Source organism: Dermacentor silvarum, chromosome 5, assembly GCF_013339745.2.
Source record: "Dermacentor silvarum isolate Dsil-2018 chromosome 5, BIME_Dsil_1.4, whole genome shotgun sequence".
NCBI classification, from domain to species: domain Eukaryota; kingdom Metazoa; phylum Arthropoda; class Arachnida; order Ixodida; family Ixodidae; genus Dermacentor; species Dermacentor silvarum.
The window spans coordinates 49,624,329-49,644,661 of NC_051158.1; the positions used below are offsets into that span (position 1 = coordinate 49,624,329).

At 44.7% G+C, this 20,333-nt stretch overlaps 1 protein-coding gene across 1 annotated transcript in view; it reads left to right on the forward strand.

The window, feature by feature from the left end:
* LOC119452396 (GTP-binding protein REM 2) overlaps positions 1 to 15,635 on the forward strand; it is a 185,431-nt gene extending 169,796 nt beyond the window's left edge. The window contains exons 3-5 of the mRNA XM_037714580.2: positions 9,456 to 9,806; positions 11,338 to 11,585; positions 14,047 to 15,635. Coding sequence (XP_037570508.2) covers positions 9,456 to 9,806; positions 11,338 to 11,585; positions 14,047 to 14,202 — 755 coding nt within the window. The 3' untranslated portion in view covers positions 14,203 to 15,635. The remainder of the gene's footprint in view (positions 1 to 9,455; positions 9,807 to 11,337; positions 11,586 to 14,046) is intronic.
* The last annotated feature ends 4,698 nt before the right edge of the window (positions 15,636 to 20,333 follow it).

A 20,333-nucleotide genomic window follows, 5' to 3' on the forward strand; every position in this document is an offset into this window, starting at 1 on the left:
AGGACTTTCTCTAGGTACCTTCTGCTCTTATTCAGGAAGTGAGAACGTATACATTTCTGCGTCTATGTTGTTTGTAAATTAAATGTGATGTTGTTCTTCGTATTCATTTTTCTAATCCCAGTAAGGTAATTATTTTTCTACCTTTTCATATATATATATATATATATATATATATATATATATATATATGTGTGTGTGTGTGTGTGTGTGTGTGTGTGTGTGTGTGTGTGTGTGTGTGTGTGTGTGTGTGTGTATGTACGATGGGCCTTCATAACGTTCGTATTATCAGTGCGACAGATTTGGAAAAGGCGTGCACGATATGCATCAAAATGAGTGTGTGTCTGTCTAGTTTTAGCGTAATATAAACCTATTGTTCAATATGATGGCCGCGCAACACCGCTAGAGGGCCAAAACAAAAATGGCAGCACCCATCGGGAAAGTCGACGCACGTGCAGTGATCCGCTTTCTGTATTTGAAGGAACAAGATGCCAAGACAATTCACGCCGAGCTTCTGGCGGTGTGCGGTGACAATGCCCCAGCCTATGACACTGATTATTTCAGTGACACTGACGATTTCAGTGCGGTCAAACAAGCCTGGACGACGAAGAACGAAGTCGCCGCCCATCGCTCGATGGCGAACCACAAATTGCTGCGCAAGTGGTGGAGGCTCTCGTACTCGCTGACCGGCGGGTAACTGTTGAAGAATAAGTAGGACGGGTTAACGTGAGTGCAGGCTCTGTGCACAACATACTTCACAACAACCTGCATATGACGAAATTTGCCGCGCGCTAGGTTCTGTGTTTGCTGACGCCAGTGCAAAAACACTTGCGGAAGGAAGCAGCCGCAAAAATGTTTAAGCTTTGCGAGAGCGACCCTGACCACATTTTCGAACGCCTGATAACCATGAATGAGTGTTGGGCGCACAATTATGACCCTGAAACTAAACTTCAAAGCAAACATTGCAACCACGGAAACTCACCCGCGCCAGAAAAGGCCAAGGTTGTGCCGTCATTAGGCAAGGTCATGCTGAGCGTCTTCTGGGACTACCGTCGTGCTCTTTTCACAGATTATGCCAGTAAAGGCCAAACTATTATAGCAAAGTACTATTGCCAGCTTCTCACCAAATTGCGAGGTGCTATCACGGAGAAGCGTAGAGCAAAGCGCACGAAAGGTGTCCGTCTGCTTCATGACAATGCACCGGCCCACTCAGCACATGTGACGGCGACGCATTCAGCCTCCTTAGGCTACAAAATTTTGCCTCACCCGCCATATTCACCTAACCTCGCACCAATTGACTTCTTCCTCTTCCCTCACATGAAGAGCACACAGCGCGGGAAATATTTTCGGGACGATGAAGAAGTCATCGCTTGAGTCGAGCTCTTCCTTGGAGTGCCAGTAACTCCAAGGCTCTACATCTACATCTACATCTGAGCTCTCAAATCAAGAGTTCTACAGCACTGGACTGTGGCAGCTTATGCATCGTTGGATGAAGCGCGTGACTTTGGGAGTAGATTATGTAGAGGACGAATAAACTTCCAATAAAATGTCGTTTCTTTGTCTCTCCTTTTTCATGCCAATAATGCGAACTTTATGAACGCCCCTCGTATGTATGTATGTATGTATGAATGTATGTATGTATGTATGTATGTATGTATGTATGTATGTATGTATGTATGTATGTATGTATGTATGTATGTATGTATGTATGTATGTGTGTATGTATGTATGTATGTATGTATGTATGTATGTATGTATGTATGTATGTATGTATGTATGTATGTATGTATGTATGTATGTGTGTATGTGCATGCACGCATGCGCAGGAAAACTGCCGTGTAGCTACTTCGTAATTTCAAATTTTAGAGTTTATAGGCGCCGCCAGTGTCTCCGTGCCGCGTTTTGTGGCGCGATACACGAACAACAAGTAGTCGACCACACACTCGCACAATCATTTTATTTGCATGTGTCTTTTCCTTTTTCTTTTTTTTCATGGCGCGTGTAGAAATATTGAATCTGCAGTGAAGTGTGGCTTCCTTGCATGTTAAGGTACGCAGGTGGTTAAATCACTTATATTAATCAATCAATCAATCAATCAATCAATCACTTTTCGGTATCAAATACATTGGCGCGAATGGATACAAGACCGTCATATTACGATGATAGTGACTGTGGCCTTTTGACTCTATTCAATTTGTTTACACTTTCACTGCAAAAAACAATCATACGAACGATCGAGGCCGTCGTCACCATTGTGCTGCCATATACCAAGCGCCCGAGGTCAGAAGGCCTTCAGAGACGCGAGTGACGCGCAGTGCGTTTGGATGCAAGAACCAGCACACACACAAAAATGTTCAATTAAAGCCTCGTTGCAACAAACACTATTGTTACTGCTGATCAACTGCGTGCACACCACACCGTGATGTGCACAGCAGGATGTGCACACCACTCCGTGGTGTGCACATACTGGTCGGAGCGTAACGGCCAACAAACTTCAAGCTAAAGCTGTCCATTTCTTCCACAGAGCGCTCACAAACGCCAATAATTTTCCGTGTTTCTCGTCTCCGGCGCCGCCTGGGTGCGATGTCTGGAACGCTGCTGGCGGTGCCGTTCTTCACGCCAGCGTTTTGAGGAGCCCGGTTTTGAGGCGCCAGAGGGCTGATACAACTGCGCAGCAGCAGTTTTCTCGAATGTTGTGCCACGGCAACATGTCAATCCCCTGCGCTTTGTTGGAACAACGTCCGAAAAACCCTAGCACGTCGCCAAACCTTGCTTTTCCTTTTTAGTGCTCCGCCTTTCCGGGCGAAACTGCAAATAATTTTTAACTTTTATTTAAACAGCATTAGCCGCGCTACTCAACTACATTAGGCAGCCAGCCTAACGAGCTGACGTACTGCTCCGTCGAGTTGACGGTATACGGTCCGTTTGTAAACAAGTGTTCATACGCAACCGTGTCTTGCCTATCAAAATAAACAGCCAAGTATAAATACTAACGAATCCCGCAATTCTCTCGCAGTCAAACAAAGCACATCAGCAAGCTTTAGGCATACATATTGCAATAACCGTCAAGTAGAGCCAGAAAACATAAACACGAGTCCCACTGCATAGGGGAAGTAAGAGCGAAAAAGAAAATCAGTAACGCGTGATCATTGTTGAGACATAAGCGACCTTCTTCAGTCGTTCTGTCGGATATTTTGAGTGCTTTAGTAATTGCAGAAATTGCAAACGCTCTATTCTGCATTGCGCGTTGGCACAGAGGAAACTTGTATCGTGCTCTGACATCAGCTTTCGCCACAAATAAAACATGGAGTGTAATCCCCTACCGCAAATACTAAACAAATCAACATGGTGAGCGTTCTATCCAAGCTTTCATTTTGAAAATGGAATTGGACTTTTCGACACTGTCTGGGTAACACGCGTGGCAGAAGATTGCGCGTTATGCCTGCTGCGACATCAATGAATCATCAAACGATCACTCACGAGGTCCGTATTCGTGTTTCATGACATCGATTGCAACCAAAAGTCCATTTCCCAAGCGCTCAAACCACAAGATTGCCTAGCGTGCCGGAGTGGCACGCTTCATCCATTGCGGCTTATTCATGAGCTTTCCGTTCGATCATAACATCGCGAATGTGTCAGACAAGCTGGCCAAAGGATTGCGCTTCGCTTGACTTTCGTCCGTAGTAAATACCCATTATTACCCGGAAATTGCAGCTGCCACCCCCCAATAACAGAAAAAAAAAAAAGAAAAAATGCTCACATCGTGAAAAAATCGGTTTATTTGTCATCTGGATCTTCATTCGAGGACATTCGCTCTGAAATTTTCTCCCGTCATTTCATTCGAGGTACCGGGAAATTTAGTTCCGCTTGTTACGCAAGGCATCAGAGGCACTCATATTCCAGCTCAGATTGACAGAGCGATAAACATGTACGAGAAAAAAAAGAGAAAAAGATCGGCGAGACGTAGACGTCATGCACCAGTCAGAGCACGCTACGGCGTTTTCGTTTTGTAACTGGTCGGTGGCCAACATAAGCAGCAAAGGATGTTTCGAGATGAAAAAAAAAAGGAAATGCTTGGAACCACGCTCATTATCTGTATTAGCAACCATAGCATGTGTTTCACGTAACTTGCGCAAAAATTACTTAAAGTAGTATGGAAGTGCCACGTACCTAGGAGTACCAATTTACGGCGGTTCGCCGCGACTTGGAGCAAGTGATATCTTTGGTATTTCGTCTAACTGCGTAATTAGTTATCAATTATTATTTGAAACGTACAGTTGAGCGTATGCCACTATAATTATTCAACGTCTGAGATATTGTATTCACAGCAAAAGCAACAATGAGAAAATTGTAGACCATCCTGAAAAAATTCCCCAATCCAGCTTTGTGCGGCTCAATACGCGTTGAATGTAAGTTTTTTTCTAAGCCTAAAATCGTGCGACTATTCGCACGGCACTGCGCGCCGGAAGAAGGATAGATTGCAAATCAGGCCCGCGATAATGTAACGATATTGTTTCTATGCTGTTTCTTTTCCCGCTTCGTGAGTCGTCCGAGTAACGCTCCGCCCATATATCTTATCAGTAGAAGTTACGTGGGACACATGGTGGATGCAATAAAATGATATAGGTTTCAATGAAGACAGAGTTTCGAAATGGAGATAGGCAAAATATGCCAGACTGCAATCTGGGTCACTGCTTGTCGCGGCCTAGTTTAAAAAGTGATGCGAGTCGAAATTTTATTAATCATCATCATTGTCATCCCAGCATCGCCGAAATCAGCAGCTACGGATGCAAAAAAAAATTAGATGACAAAGATTACAAACGACACTGACTCACGCTTCGTCGCTCGTCTGAGCGTTACGCATTGAGCTTTGCCAAGCTCAAACTCAGAAACGTTCCTGCTCCGGATCTCGACGGCAAACATGTCCATTCATATGCAGAGCCATGCACACAAAACGCCATTTTCACGTCTTGGACACTCTTGCCTCGTGATAAACTATGGGATACGTCACGGCGAATATCCAGGGCGTTCCTCTTGTTATGTTTGCTCCGACGGCTATTGGCTGTGCTTTTGTCGCTGTTGGGAACTGTACGAAAGCTTCCGCGTAATGCCATGGCAGTCACGGAAGGAACGAGATGCACGAGTAGTACAGGGCGAGGCACACTTGCTTAGAATGTTCGCATTGCCAGGGACCCAATAACGTAAAACTACTCGAAGCTGTTTTGGTTCAAATCGCCTGACATAATATTTACGTAACCGCCGACGCAAGCACCGCGCGGTGACCTGCATTTTTGTTTGAACAGTCCAATCAAGCACTCTCCTCTGTTAATGGAGGTCATTTTTGTTTGGTTTCCTTCAGCGTTTTTTCCTGTCTAATTGGGTGACAAGAAGCGAGAAGTCCGAAGAAGAAGAGGTGGTTCTAGGGGGGGGGGGCGAGCTAGCGCCGTAGAAGTAGGCAAGTGGAGGAAGAGGGTAGTACCGGTGTCTGCGATTGGTCCGCTTCCCCTGCTTAGCTTACGACGGCTGGTCAAAAATCGCAACGGCTTGCAACGAAAAGTTAAAAATACCACTAAAACACAGTTCCTCAGCGAATATTACTTGGCGGATTGATGTCGTATAGGTGGCCGAAAGGGCTCCACAACGTTATACTGCCACGCAAGCATGTTTATTATACACAAATAAATTCATTCTCCCCACGTAACCACTGTCAGATCAATCGGCGGGCAGACATCTTCTATTACTTTGGGAATGCCACAGTTTCCAGATATTAAAAAAACGTTTTGTTCGGCATTTTAATGCATCTTTAAAATGTGCAAGTCACTTTGACGTGGTGAGTTTTTGCAGTTTTGCGACGTCTCGTGACAGACAGGCGATGTGGGCGCAGCCTGACAAGAAAGCTGAGCAATAGCGGTGGGTTAATGGCGAAAAAGTCGTAGAATCGGAAATAGTTGTTTTTATTTTGTTCGGTCCAATCATACGTTACCAGTATGTTCATGACATAGCAGATGTCGAGTTTACGCTGTTTTCATGCTGTCGCGTGGCAGACAGGCGACGTGGGCGTGGCACGGAAGAATGTTTAACCAATCGCGGAGGGCTGATTGCAGAAATGGGATACCATGGAGGAAGGAAACAAAACAGGAGAGGCCCTGACGTCACTTTTTTGAAGCCGGAAGTGCAGCCATGTTGGTGTGCCACCTCTCTTTGCGCCTCCAATCAGGGGTTCTGCAGCTCGCCGGAGTAGATGGGCGCGAACTTTGAACTTGCATTGTTACGAGCCGCCGGAAGTGTGTGCTCCTGACGCGCGTCAAAACAAATCCTACAAAACTTCTGTAGCAGTTTTAGTGAAGCAGACGCGCTCCTGTGTTTTTTCCGTGGCACGTTGAAGACGACGACGAAGACCCGCGCCGTGATTGCTTGAGTGATCTGTTGCTGGCCGACACTCACACTCACAGACCCAAAACACAACTTTCAAGCTTACACACCACACTCCAAAGTCAGCTTTTCTCGCTAACAAAAGGTGCTGCGGGACAGACACCGGCGGAAAAATCTGATCTCACTTTTCAGAGATCGAGAACAGCCGAAAAAGCTTCAGGAGCGCGGTTGCCATGGCAACGTTGACATTTGGGGTACCCGTCTCAGTGCTCCTTTGCGAAAAACAGCACGTGACTTCCGCCACAACTTCTCCAATACGTTCGTGCTGGCCAGGGCCTCTCCTGGGGTTTCCTTCCTCCATGTGGAATACAAACAGTCTGGCGTACCTTTATCTGTTATCTTCTGGTATCTAATTCGATATCTGTTGATTAAGAGCGCATCAAGTGAGCATACAACATGGCCATGAGAGACGTTATCGTGACCTCAGCCAGTAAAAAGCGTTTCTTGTAAGCGCTGACGACAAAATTGGCCTCTTCAGCATTCCCTCTACTCATTGCAAGAAGGCTAGATTGCAAGGGAGGGCCGCTATACAGAAACAATTTTATTCGAACACATTCCTTTTTTATTTCTTTTCCGGCTTCGTCAGTCGTCCGAGTAGCGCTGCGCCAATTCATGCTATCAGCGGAATCGGCAGGTCGTGAACGGTGGATGATAAAATATAAATAAGTCGAGCAAAATGAATCCGTACATTATACGTGCCAGAAGAGTCAAAGAGTGTATGGTTGTCATGATGTATTGAAACTACGATTCTTTCATGCGCATATCATGCATTATTGGCACTTCAGTGGATGCATTTGGCTGATCTGGCGCTACATGGGTCACGCGAAGTGGTCACGGGACGTGGACATTGGCCAATTAAAAATGAAATTGAGGAAGTTCCCGTGCCGTATACCTCGAGCGCGTCTTTGGTGTGTGCTTACAGAGACTATCAGAGCAATACAATAAGTTCGTACTCCACGGTAATTTCTGTGTACTCAGAACTGTCAATATTCGTTGGGTGTCTTTTGTTTTTGGCAAGGCATTATTCTGTATTTGAATTGAATGAAATAGTACAAACGCTTTCTGAAATGCTATACTCGCTGAAAGTAAACGAAAGCGGCCGCGATTTTCACGTTACACTGTAACGTCATGCCTGAAAGGCAGTTTGCGGTGGAACATTTGAAGCAGTAAAGTGACTGATAAAATGGTATACCGACTGGGTTTCAGAACAAGTTTACAGTATATTTTGCAATCGTTTTGAGTTACTTGCGAAGTACAGTTGATTAATTAGGACTTAGCCTCGCCTCCAGTGTGGGCTGTTATACGTCGTTTTGTTCGGTTTCAGTCTATTAAGGCTCGGTCTAGAAAGGCGATTTTCTGAGTTCACTGAACAAAGGTTTTTACGCTTTGTGCCGTGGACACGATAGAACGTTATTTTTTTTTTCTCTCAGGGAATTGGGAAAGCTGAAGTGAATGACCTTGTCATCTACCTAATTCGAGCTGAGCTATGCCAAATATTACTCCGACGTAAAAAATACACATAATCAAAATATGGCATTCCGGCCATCATGGTTATTTGCTAGAATTGTATTTCAAATTAATTTATTAGAGGGAAGCTTTCTTGACCTACATTGTGTAGGCTGCGATGCTTAGGGCTGAAGCGATATTGTTCTCGATTCAGTACGAATGGTGAGGAATTGAAATAAATTATTTTTATTGCCTTAGTGAATTACAACATCATTGACGTGGTCAATGTGGTTTGAAACGTATTGTGGTTGAGGATTGAGATCGGCGTGAATGGTGTTATAATGTTACATTTTATGAAATAATAAGGCACAAGCACGTTTCTTACAGGTTAACAATGCAACTGGGGCTAATAAAGGTTTATTGAGATTATACGTGTGGCTTGATTATGGTCTCGAAAAGATTAAGCGAACTAACGATTGTATTGTACCAATTCAACTATAGCGCCTAGGGTCCCATATTATACAGACGCATATTCATGCTTCGCAAATATCTCGCAGAGATCAGATAAGAGTGACAAAGAGAAATTTCGTCAGTTTCTGCCACTAAAATACGCTGCGCTACGCCAACGAGGAAATAACGCAAATAAATTAAATGTCTCGTATGAGTGCTCTGTGTACCCCCGTGGTAACAATAGAAGGACGTTTGGATTAAGAGCCTTAGGACTAAGTTCCCCTGCGGTTTTGGAAATGCAAGCTTCGCAAGGCGGAGACAAATTCTACGACATCGCATAGTGCAGCTGCCACGGAGAACCGCATTGTTCGTTCGAAATGGTGCGTTTCAACTGTGCGTCCCTCTTTAGGATAATTAAATCGGCTGCACTCTTCGAGGGACATGAGACAGAGAGGACGAGAAAGAACTTCTCTTCGAGTGGTATTGGACAAAGCTAGTTGAAGGAGGCCGCAAAAGCAATCCTTAACGATCTATATAGCGATTCTGCGTAGATAATGTCTATATGTTTGCGCTTGCCTAGCACTATTGTAGGTGGACAGATATAAATGGAATCTTGTATCCTAAGTATGTAAACGCCGCCAACAAGGCGTTTTCATACGACTCCCCGATGTGGCACGACATGTCTGAAATTATTTTCAGATCCAGCGTAAACCGCTGTATAATGCACATTTTTTCAGTATCCTAAGTTTGAAAACACCGCCAGCCGGGCGTTTTCATACAACTCCACGAGGTGGCTCGACGTGTCTCAAGCTGTTGTACGCTACACTTCCGGTTTTCTACTGACGCAATCTCCTGGAACCTAGCCTATTACAGCTTCACTGGAAAAACTTTAAAGCTCATCACGTCCCACTGACGTAGTGATGGGGGGCATTGGCCCGAAACTGAAATAAAACGATTACCTTCATTTTCTCTGGTAAGCAACCAACTACAGCGAAGGAGTTCTGAAGGTACAGGTTTTCGGTGTCTAATGTAATACAGTGTTTTTCTGACCCCTTAAGCTCAATTTCACCTTATTCAACTTCAACTTTAACGTGCCACCATTCGCTGACCCCTTTCTCACTCATGTGCAGGCATGAGCCCTCACGGGTCGCTGCGCGGCCGTGGTGCCGGAACCGGAAGCGGCTCCTTCCTCAGCGTGACCGGATCCCACGGTCAAACCAGCTCCAGCGCCAGCGTCAGCCCCGACGCGTCGGCGACCAACAAGTACCGCCTGGTCGTGCTCGGTGGTCCTCGCGTGGGCAAGTCGGCCATCGTGCACCGCTTCCTGCACGACAGGTTTCTGCACGACTACAGCGCCACCGTCGAGGAGTTTCACCGCGGCGAGTACGACGTCGGCGGTGGCGCCACCGTCGCGCTCGACATCCTGGACACGGGCGGGAGTTTCGAGTTTCCCGCCATGCGGCGCCTCGCTATCGACTCCGGTGAGTTTTAGCTTGCTTTTAGAGAGAGAGAGAGAGAGCCAGGAAGTTTAACCAGCCTCACGGTCGGTTTGCTATCCTGCACTGGGCGAAGCGGACCAATGAGCGTAAAAAGAGAAAGAAGGTAGGGGGACAAATAGCGGCGCACCAAGTTTATAAACAGCCGCAGAAGCCTGTAATGTAGTACAGACCATAGGAACTATGGCCACCTTGCGGAACTCGACAGAAATAAGGGGTAGGGAGGGAGAATGTGATCGCTGTCCCTTCCTCCCCTTATTTTTGCGAATTAGCGCTAAGTGGCGATAGTTCCTATATTCTGTAGTACAGAATGAGTCGACTAGTGCAGCAAAAAGTATTACTGAGTATTACAGAAGCCTGTAAATTTGCCAAGAAATCAATGAGAACGTTAGCGTATTTCCTCGGGTTGCGCATAAGTGCAACGACGTGTTGAAGGACAACTTTACAACGTAAGAGACGAGCATGACACATGTATGTCATGTCGTGCAGCCTCTTGTAAATTCTGCCAATATAAGGGGTACGCCGCAGCAATTAAATCTAACCACCCCATTGCCCTCGCGAAATCCTCCCTACTTTTCGTTTTTCATTCTGTTTGCCTCTTTCCGGGATATCTACGGCGGATGTAATGACACGCTTTAAGAGGTATTGTTATCTTCGTGGCATTTATGACAAAAGTTATTTAGAGTCTTTTCTAAACTAATTTGTCCGCCTCTTATCTTTCAAGCCCTTTTACCTCTTACAGAAATGATAAAAAGCGTTTAGGCTACTTCTGATATATCATGGAAGGCAAATTGCATTGCCCAGTTGGAACAAGACAGAGTTATGAAAGTAGATCACATACACAGGGTAGTAGCGCTATGAAACATGCATATGTAATGCCGAAGCAGCTGTTTTATCAAGACTGTAGAGGAATATATATATATATATATATATATATATATATATATATATATAGGAAACATGTTAGCATCACAAGAAAATGAAGTATATGAGAAAGAAACACATGCGTGCTAGAATACGTTCGTTATCTTCTGTATCGGACCTCTTTTCTCTAGTACCGTATTTACCGTCAATTTATGGGAAAGAAATGGTAGTTTGTCTGATTGCGAACCTTTTTGCAGAATTATCTTTCCATAACTCTGTGCTTCGCTAAAACAGCGCGCTGCACCTTGCCTTCCAAAACCCCTTAGCATACCCAGTATAGTGTAGCTAACCGGTACGAGCACAGAAAGCCACTAGTTTATTGGAGTAGCAGAATCAAACCCAAGGAAACAGAGAAGCAGCAGAATACGACAGATAATAAAGCGGTGTGAATACATCAGGAAACTTGTGGGTAAGAGGCCGACTTTGTTGACTCGAGACATGTTACCGGGGATTTTCTGGGAGAGGTCCCGCAGTCGACATGCAAGATGACGGTGACGATAATGATGTTGAACCTGTCCTTGGACGCGCTAATTATTTCCTTCTTTTGAATTGGACCTGCTAACTATTTCCTCTGCATCTCTATCTCTGACAGGCGACGCCTTTCTCCTCGTGTACGCGATCGACGAGCGTGACTCGTTCGAGCTGGTTCGCAAGCTACGCGACGACGTGCTCGCGGCGCGCAAGGCGCCCCCTATCGTTGTCGTGGGAAACAAGACGGACCTCGAGTCGCATCGCCAGGTGCAGTCGCAGATGGTCGAACCGATCGTCTGCATTGACTGGGAGCACGGGTGGGTGGAGTGCTCCGCAAAGGACAACACCAACATCGCCAGAGTCTTCCAGGTAAGCCGATGGCCTGGCTGTCACTGTTAGAAGTCATGATAACCCATTCTGATCGGCGATTTGATTGTTGAAGCAAATATTGATCCTATGTGCGCATGAGGGAGGAGCGAAGCAAAAAAATTAAAGAAGAGATAAGTCCGAACGCAGTTCTTAATGTTGTCATTAACGAATGTCATATATTTACTTGTCTGCTGAAGGTACATGGCTCTTGAATGTGTCATAATTGCGGTGATAACTAGAGGTGTTCCTACATTGCATTTACCGAATATAATATACTGCGAATATGCGAGCAAGACAGCGTTCCAACTCAGAATTGAATACATAATACATTCTCGTTTATCATCAAAGGAAAATATGCAGTTTTCCTTAAATCTGTTTGGTAAAGAACGACTTATTTACATTGTTTCCTGGAGGCATGTAATAACTTTAGCAGCTAGACTTCCGGCAACCGATCATTCTATGAGTAACAAACAATTCTTTATCAGTTACAGGGTCTATCACGAAAATTAAAGTAATGGAACAAGGAAATGGCACTCTACCACATGCACATTGTGTTCGTTGAAGTAACCACGTGTAATACTATTGCACGTCGGTGAAAAGTGACGTAAAGAGCTTGAGATTCACCAAACAGTCCAAAGCGTTGCCGAAATCAAGATGACTAACCAGTGGGCTACCTAAAGGCGAGGCATTCCTATTGAATGACTGCAAGTTACGTTACAGAAGCTGGTTGCTCAATGCGTTCTGTGAATAAGTCGTTTCTCCCTGCTTCATTCGCGGCTCTGCTGCAGAAGAACCAGTCGGCACGTTCCCCATATGCGTCGTTCTTTCTTCAGCGAGACCCCGATAAATTTTATTACACTTTATACTTTAACAGAAACGAATATTTGAACAGTTCGAATATTAAATTGCCGAATTTAGTACACATCGAATAGCCTTTGATCAGAATACATATGGCATGAAATATTGTGGCCTAAATAATTAAATGAGATACGTACAGCGCTATGGCGTTCTGGTGTCGCGGGTCAGTTTCGCTGGCGATAATTTTGGCTAAAAGCCTGTGCAAATGTGAGCATCCTCATCGCCGTTCACTGCTTAAGTTTAAGCGGCGCATTACAAAGCCTCCATTCTTTGCATATGTAGGCGCCTGCATGCTAGCTTCAATCAATACGCTTCCGCACCAAATGCGGTCGAGCTGGACGTGGCGCGGAGGCACTGATTGGATCCTGCGTGACTTCCTGCATAAAAGGCTCCCTGCACATCCAAACGACGATGGGTCCCTCAAACAAGCATCGTGGCACTGGCTTGAAACCGTAATTAGTCACGCAGTACCCCTGCGTAAGCAAATGTGTTAAGTTGCTTTGTCACTCTCTGATCATGGATGTTAATTTTTATCAGCCAAGTATAATTCGACTGCAAAACAATTGTGATATAATTTTTTGCTAGCCGAGTGTCTTGCTGCTGCTTTGTGAGAGTTTGTGCCATCAGAAAAAAAAAACGCAAAGATAGATCTCGGTTGTCACTCTTATGTTACAGCGTATAGTCTACAGACTTTCGTTTTCTGACTTGTCAGCGTTCTGCTAGTGAGACCCACGCTATGGATTTGTTGCGTCGCTATCAGACAGCACCTCCCGCCGGGGTCTCTAAAAAAATCAGTGAAAGTTTTTCGTTCAATTATAAGCACGTTTCTAGCACGCGTCATGTCCTGGCATTGGAAAGCAACAGAAAATAAAGAGAAAAATTCAGTGACGATTTAGTGGTATATGCGAGATAAATGCGTTGGCATTAGGTCGCACCTCTGCACCTCTTCTTTTTCTGGATTCATGATTTATTACTTGTTCACCACATTGAAAATTGTTGTTCAGCCGCTCACTTGACGCACGTCCCTGCTCTTCGAGAATCGAAGTGCTATACTGACGGTATAGTCCGGACCGGACCACCGTTATACACATAAATACCTGTACCACGTGACTGGCCTCCCGTACATTCATTTTTTTTGCACTTTGGCACGTCTAATGCTAGCGCATTAAAATAGCTTTCGCGCCGTGAAAAGGAAGATCATCCTTTCGCCACCCCCATGCATTTTCCTACCGGCTAAAGCCTGTCTGGGGGTTACTGCCACTTGAACATTGAGCCTTAAGCAGGAAGGTCGTCGAAGCGGCGGTATGCTAGCTGCGATTGCGATGAAAGCTGCAGCTACACTTCTGAGGCATAAACACGTGACAGTGGAGGAAAACGGGGTAGAAGCAAAGCGAAAACGACTGCACGACCTTTCAGCTTGGGAGCGGGAAGATATGTATGCAGGCTCCTTACTGGTAGCGAACCTACATCCCGTCGGGTGGGGTAAAGCTGAAGTGCCCATAAACAAACTTATTATTCTATTACCTCTATAGCTGTCAGTACGTTGCTTTGCTGTAGAAATGGTTATTATATCGTATTTTTTTCATCTCCACCTGTTCCGCAGGAGCTGCTGGCTCAGGCGCACTTCAAGAGCAAGGTTGCCAAGGCGACACAGAACCGCCGAATGTCGCTTCCCGTGAACAGCTTCAGCCGAGACCAGCTCAGTCCGGTGTTCAGGCCCAAGGGCTCACGGAAGAGGACAAGCTGCGCAGTCTCATAAGCCAACGATGGGGAAAAAACCACCGACGAAGGCAGCCACATCATCCTTACCTGTTTTGCAGCCCATGTCGGTTGAATGTTTCCACTGAGAGCAGGCGGAGGGGTTGCAATGCATTTCACGGGATCGGATGACGCGGAAACCAGGTGTGACCAGCGAAACCAGTGTTCCCTAACCTCTCTACCGTTCCTGCTTTCTTTGCCGTCTTCTGGTGCTCGGTTTAGAGCTTGGGCTACAGTGTAGCGTTGCTTGAAGAGCCAAATCGTTACTCTCACAAAAATTTGTTGAAGACTCTATAGGACGTCTATAGATGACTTTCTTTGAAGTGTTTAGATAGTGAAAAGGCAGCTCTTGAGCTAATTGGACTCATGACCTGCCTTAAAGCTTTCGCCTATCAATGAATCTAGACTTTCTGCAAAGAAGGTGTCTGGAATGTCTCTGTAAGATCACAAGTAAACCTAAAAAAATAGATTCGTTATGAACTTAAAAGGCCTACCCTTAAAAAAGTCGCTACTGAAAATCTGCTGCGTTTTTATTGACAGTTTCTCCGTGCCTGTTTACTTTCTGATTGGACGGAATGAAATATCATGCACAACTCTTGCAAGGGTCAGATTCTGCGGATTTGGCATCACCAAATAATTAAATGTGCAAGACTTCAAAACATGCTACTTCGATTTTGTCAACAGTCTATAGAGTGCTGTTTAGATTATTTTTAAGGGCTATTTCGTGTCACGAGTAGGCGTAGCGCCTCTCTCTCGTCGTGTGTGGCGAATGAAGAGGTGTCGCGCGACTACAACCAGGAATCTCATTGAAGTGTTTCTATTCCCACATTCATGTATCTTGTATGAATACATACTGCACCTTCTTGAAGCTTACTACGGCTACCCCGTTTAACTCATTCAAGCGGCTACGAACAAGGTCCCAGAAGGAAGAAGTAATCGTGCCCCATGCGCCACACCCGCCGTTTCTGATTGGCTCATAGCTGTGGGTTGCAGTTGATGATGATGATGACCTTAAGGTCACTAAGTGTCGGAGCACGGGTGGTGTTTTTGCTTCGCGTTTACCTCACACGTTTGTTGTGGCAGTCTTTACATCGCTTGTGATTTTCGTGCGCTTTCGAGTTTGGATGTACCTCGCGTCCAGCTTCTCTAGCCCACTTTGTGCTAACGTTGTTTTTTTATGCATTGTATTTTCAAACTTCTCTGCGTCATTTTATCTCGCTTTCTTATCTCCCGCGCTCAGAATACTTGCCTCTCTTCACTAAAAGAAGGAAACGTCGGAGGTATCCGATTTAGAAGAAATATCAATTAAACATCTTTATCTGAGCTTTGGTGGGTCCCAGTTGGCTGATAATCTGGAGAGAGCAACCGAAATATAAGAACAAATTTAACAGCAATTTTGACGTAGCTTGGAAGCACCTCTTGGCACAGAGGTACCTCAAGCGAATTACTTTAACGAGGTTTTAGCTCTATATTCGTAGACAGAAGGTTGACGAAGGAGCTCCAGGCCCGCGTATTTTGATGTAAATCAAGACGCGAAAAGAATACTTGCGCTATGCAATGTCTTTTTCAGGCACCAGGAGGTGCCAGAGAATGTGCGCTGTGCTACTATACACGCAAATATACACGTTAGAAGTGGCGGTAGTGACAAGTTCGCAAGCCGAATGCCACCCTGCCTTCGCGAACGTCTCTAACTCGGCGATTGTGGGAAGAGTGCTTTGAGGCAGCGGTTTTATGACCACTGAAATTTTCCTGAGAAGCACTTGCTCGTCAGAGCAGCTGCAAAAGAGCTACCACGTTCATTCTGGCCAAATGGTGTCCTCTGTGCTCTTCCTTTTCCTCGAATAAATCAATTGCCGATCATAGGCGGCTTGAGCTCCCACGCTGACACAAGGCCGCCTTCGGAGCTGATTTGATAAAATTAACTTTAATGAACAATATCGGTTGCCCAAATCTGGTGCGATAGTGAAGACGAGTTTCAGAATTATTGCCCACTCGCGACGATCAGACATTCGTATTCTAAACGCTGCGCATCTTGATCACGAAAGCTTTTTCTTTATTTCCAGCAAACCAATAAGTTCCACAACAGACAAAAAATGCGCTAACTTATTGGTGCAGTACTTGCATGACACAACACTACATGCGATTATTTGGTGCTCCTTTTTCTGGTTTATTGTACCTTGCTTAAAAGTTATGGCTTCCTTGCTTTGCTACTCTGGAGTCCATTCTTTCTTTCTTTCTTTCTTTCTTTCTTTCTTTCTTTCTTTCTTTCTTTCTTTCTTTCTTTCTTCTTTCTTTCTTTGTTTTACGAAATGAAACACCTTTCACTCAGCGACGCCAATACCTAAAAAGGTATTGTGCTGTTCAATGCAAGCCTTCGGGCTGGAATACAAATCAGTGTCGAAGCGGAAATGAACGGAGGCGTCGAAACCAGAGCAGCAACCAAAGAGAGGGTTGTCCGCTGACTTTGAGATCTGCGATTGAATGCCGAGAAGGTATTACGATGCAAAAAACAACAATAAAAGCGAATAAAAATAACAATAAAGGTGGCTTTGTGGCCGCGGAGTACCGCATGGACATTTTCAACGCGCACGAGTGTTGGGCAGGGACCTGGGTTTAGACGCGATTCAAATCAGGGCTGGCACACCGAAAGCCGAAGCAAAAAGAGATGTGACACCGTACATTCGACATACCAGCTTCAAATAAAGTAAAAACAGAAATGTGCACAAGGTGAAAATAAAACTGGTCTCGGCGGTCGAAAAGGATTCTTGAATTGAAAAGCAGGATGCTTGGAAACGAGACCAAGGAATTCGCATATTCTAAACGAGAAGCCTCTGTGCGGCGGCAATGTTGCAACATTTCAAATCGTTCTCGTCACTTGCTTTTTTATTTTTTAGTTGTCCTCTTTCTTTTCAAGCACGGAAGCATGCAACTCACGTCGGTCTACGAGGCACTCATGTTACATTCTGCCTTGTGTTTGGTCTGCGATATTCCGCTATATATATAACGTTATCAGTATCATTAGATATCTGTGTATTATGTTTCACGTAGAAAAAGTATATAATTACTGAGCATATTCCAAATCGCTTAACCGGAAGCTTTTGGTGGACTTTGTTGTAGGGATTCCAAAAGGAAAGGTGCAGGTGAGAAAATGAGAAAGTTTGAATTATTTGATGTCGAATATTTCTTATCGCATCTCGTGTTGCATTACATCAATGGTTGCTTGCCGTACGCAAAGCGCCTCGTATAGAGTTAGTAGGCTATGATACAGTGTTAGTGGCTGGAAAGGTGGCTGCATTTTGATAACACTTGACATGCTATACAACAGCTCCGTTCATTTTGCCGTCTTGTCGGAGACAAGTAGAAGCGCTCTGAGAAAATTAGTGCTATTCAATTTCTGCCAGGGATATTGCAGATCTTAAGATTTATTGTTGCTGTACATTGCGAAATATGATGCAGACTTTGCAAGTGATCTTTATTACAAGCTCAAGACAACTTTCCAGCCCGATCGCTTCAGGCGAAAAGCATGCAAGCTCAGTCAAAAAGAATTCCGTCATAACGCCCTTGACTTCGGAGACGAACGTAGCTGATATTTAGAATGAAGAAAACGTTTTACTTTGACACTTGGGATACTATTCGCTCAAGTTTACTGTTGGTTGAAAAACAGTTTAAAATATTTTACTGATGATTATAGGAAAGTTTTAAGTCGAACGGAAGTAGCCTACAGCAAAAGGGGGGTGGAGGGCTGTTTGGTGAAATCGCAGGTCTCAGTGGTGCTTTTATATAGTTTTTTTTTCTAAATTTCAGAGCTATAGGGAGGTCCCCTGAAAGGTGGGAATGCTATAACTTACAGTGGGGCTATATCCAATTGCTCAGTAGAACAGAGTAGTAATTTTCAAGTCACGTATGCTAATCCTTCAAATAATCTACTGTACTGTTAAAATTAAGCTCAATGAGCAGCTGCCACTACGTATTTAAATAGAGCACGCTGAACCAGCATGCGAAAGCAAATCTTCATAATATATGGCTCTGTATATAAATGCAATGCTCTTAGCTATCGGAGGAGAAAAACCTGTGCTGACACTTCCTGCAGATGTCAACTGGAGTGAATGATTTTGACTATTAGCCACTGAATGGTTGCACCGTCATCTAATATGGTGGCCTATGCAACCGCAGATATTGTTGAGAAAACGATCGCATTACCGCATTGCAAGCACATCAGTCATAGACGCTGCTTTTCAAAATACTTAACACGCAGCGGGCTTGAAGATCTTTCAGTGGATTGTAATCAAGTTTATGTTGTGCAGACAACCGGTAACTCCAACGACACCAATGCTTTTGTAAAGTTATCGAATATTGAATAGTAAGGCTGATGATGTCGTAATCCACAGTGTTTCTAATAACGCGCATTCGTGGTCATCGAGTGTATTGGGCAATTGTTCGGGCGTTAAACGTGGTTTTTGCCTGTCTACAAATGCACATCAGTACTGAGAACCTAAAAATTAGGTAGCATCTGTTGTAGTAAAAACTGTCGCTACTGTTTTCAGCCTTTTCCTTCGATAAATTCAGCTTGCCATTTGGTGAGCGCTTATCTTTAAACAATTGCGCTACATGGACACCCAATGAAGCTAGCTAAGCGCCAACTAGCCAAGCTAAACCTTACACTTGGAAGTCTGAAAGGTAAATTTTTCCAATGGAAGTTCCTGAACGAGGAGAAAATTCAAGAAACGGACAAATCCAATGGATTCAAATTGTACAACTTGGTATAAACAGGCTGCTTCAGAATTGTCGAATACGTTAGTCCTTTAGTGAAATGTGCGACTGTTAGATCGACATGGAGCAAAGGCTAAATACTGGTGGTAGTACCACCTCTAAATTACCGCGCTAGCCACACATGACATTATATATGCATTAGCGCCCGCTCGGCACTGGGCAAGTGCTCATAAATTATGAAGGAAATAGTGGAACGCTTATAACTCCAACTTTTCGAAAGTTGCCGAGCATGCACTCAACCTAAATAGCGATAGTAAAGCGAAGTCGATGACGTCGCGTTAACATCACTGGCGCACTGGTCTGGGTGTTAAATTGATTGAAAATCTTAGTTTAGTCCTCAATTTCTCCGTGTGCTTGCGTTGTAGTGCACGTTAAAGAACCTCAGGTGGTGAAAATTGATCGAGAGCCCTCCTCTCATAATCAGAACTGGTTTTGGCACGTAAAACCCCAGAAAGAAGAAGAATTTGTCCGCCAGTAATTAACCATCTCCGCACCGAAGGCATGAAATTCAAGTTTTGAAAGAATAACATAGTCCTAACTGACCTTGAATTTCTATTTAGTGTCCATTGAACGGGTACTTCAACACGACTCGATAATGTTTCAAAACTCAGCGCATACCTCTCAGCAAACCAGAAATACTAGCGGTGGTACTACCTCCTGTCACTCTTCCATATCGGATAAAGCGTTTCCCTCGTCTCTCGTCTAAGGTGACTTCCCATCACGAGGCCATGTAGCCGATGGGGAATTACTGTTCCATTTCACCGTGCAATGTTTCCTGTCAACAAGGACACGGGATAGTCACTGCGCAAACACCAGTAGAAAATGGGACTCTCTATGCTGCTTGTGCCCGCTCCTACGAAGCTTTGAATTTAGACACTACTCTGAATTTGACTCTTGGGGGCCTTCGTTCGCGTGTTGTCGTCGTCGCTACAGTGTGTTCTCGCCTTGCGTACTTCGATATCGTGTTTGTTTGTTTGTTTTTATCGACGCGTGACGCAGGCAACATCAAAACGCCGTCGCAGACGATGCTGTGCGTCTGCGTTACGTGTAAACCAGATCGTCTAAGTGTGAACCCTCGTCGTCCCGAGCAGGGACAACAAGCGACGTGTATGCGTATGCAAATACAAGAGAATAATCTTGATACACAAACAAACACATACACATACTCTCTGTCTCAGTTGTCTTTTCCTTGTCATTTCTGCTTCTTCTTATCGTGCCCGTCCGCCAAGAAAACACCGCTTCAGCCAGAGTGGAATACACACATGTTTCCACTCCCTCTCGTAGACTGTACAGCCTATGTAACATCTACCGCAGTGATGGCGAGCCACGATTCCGTGCTGAGAATTTGATTGCTGACCCTAC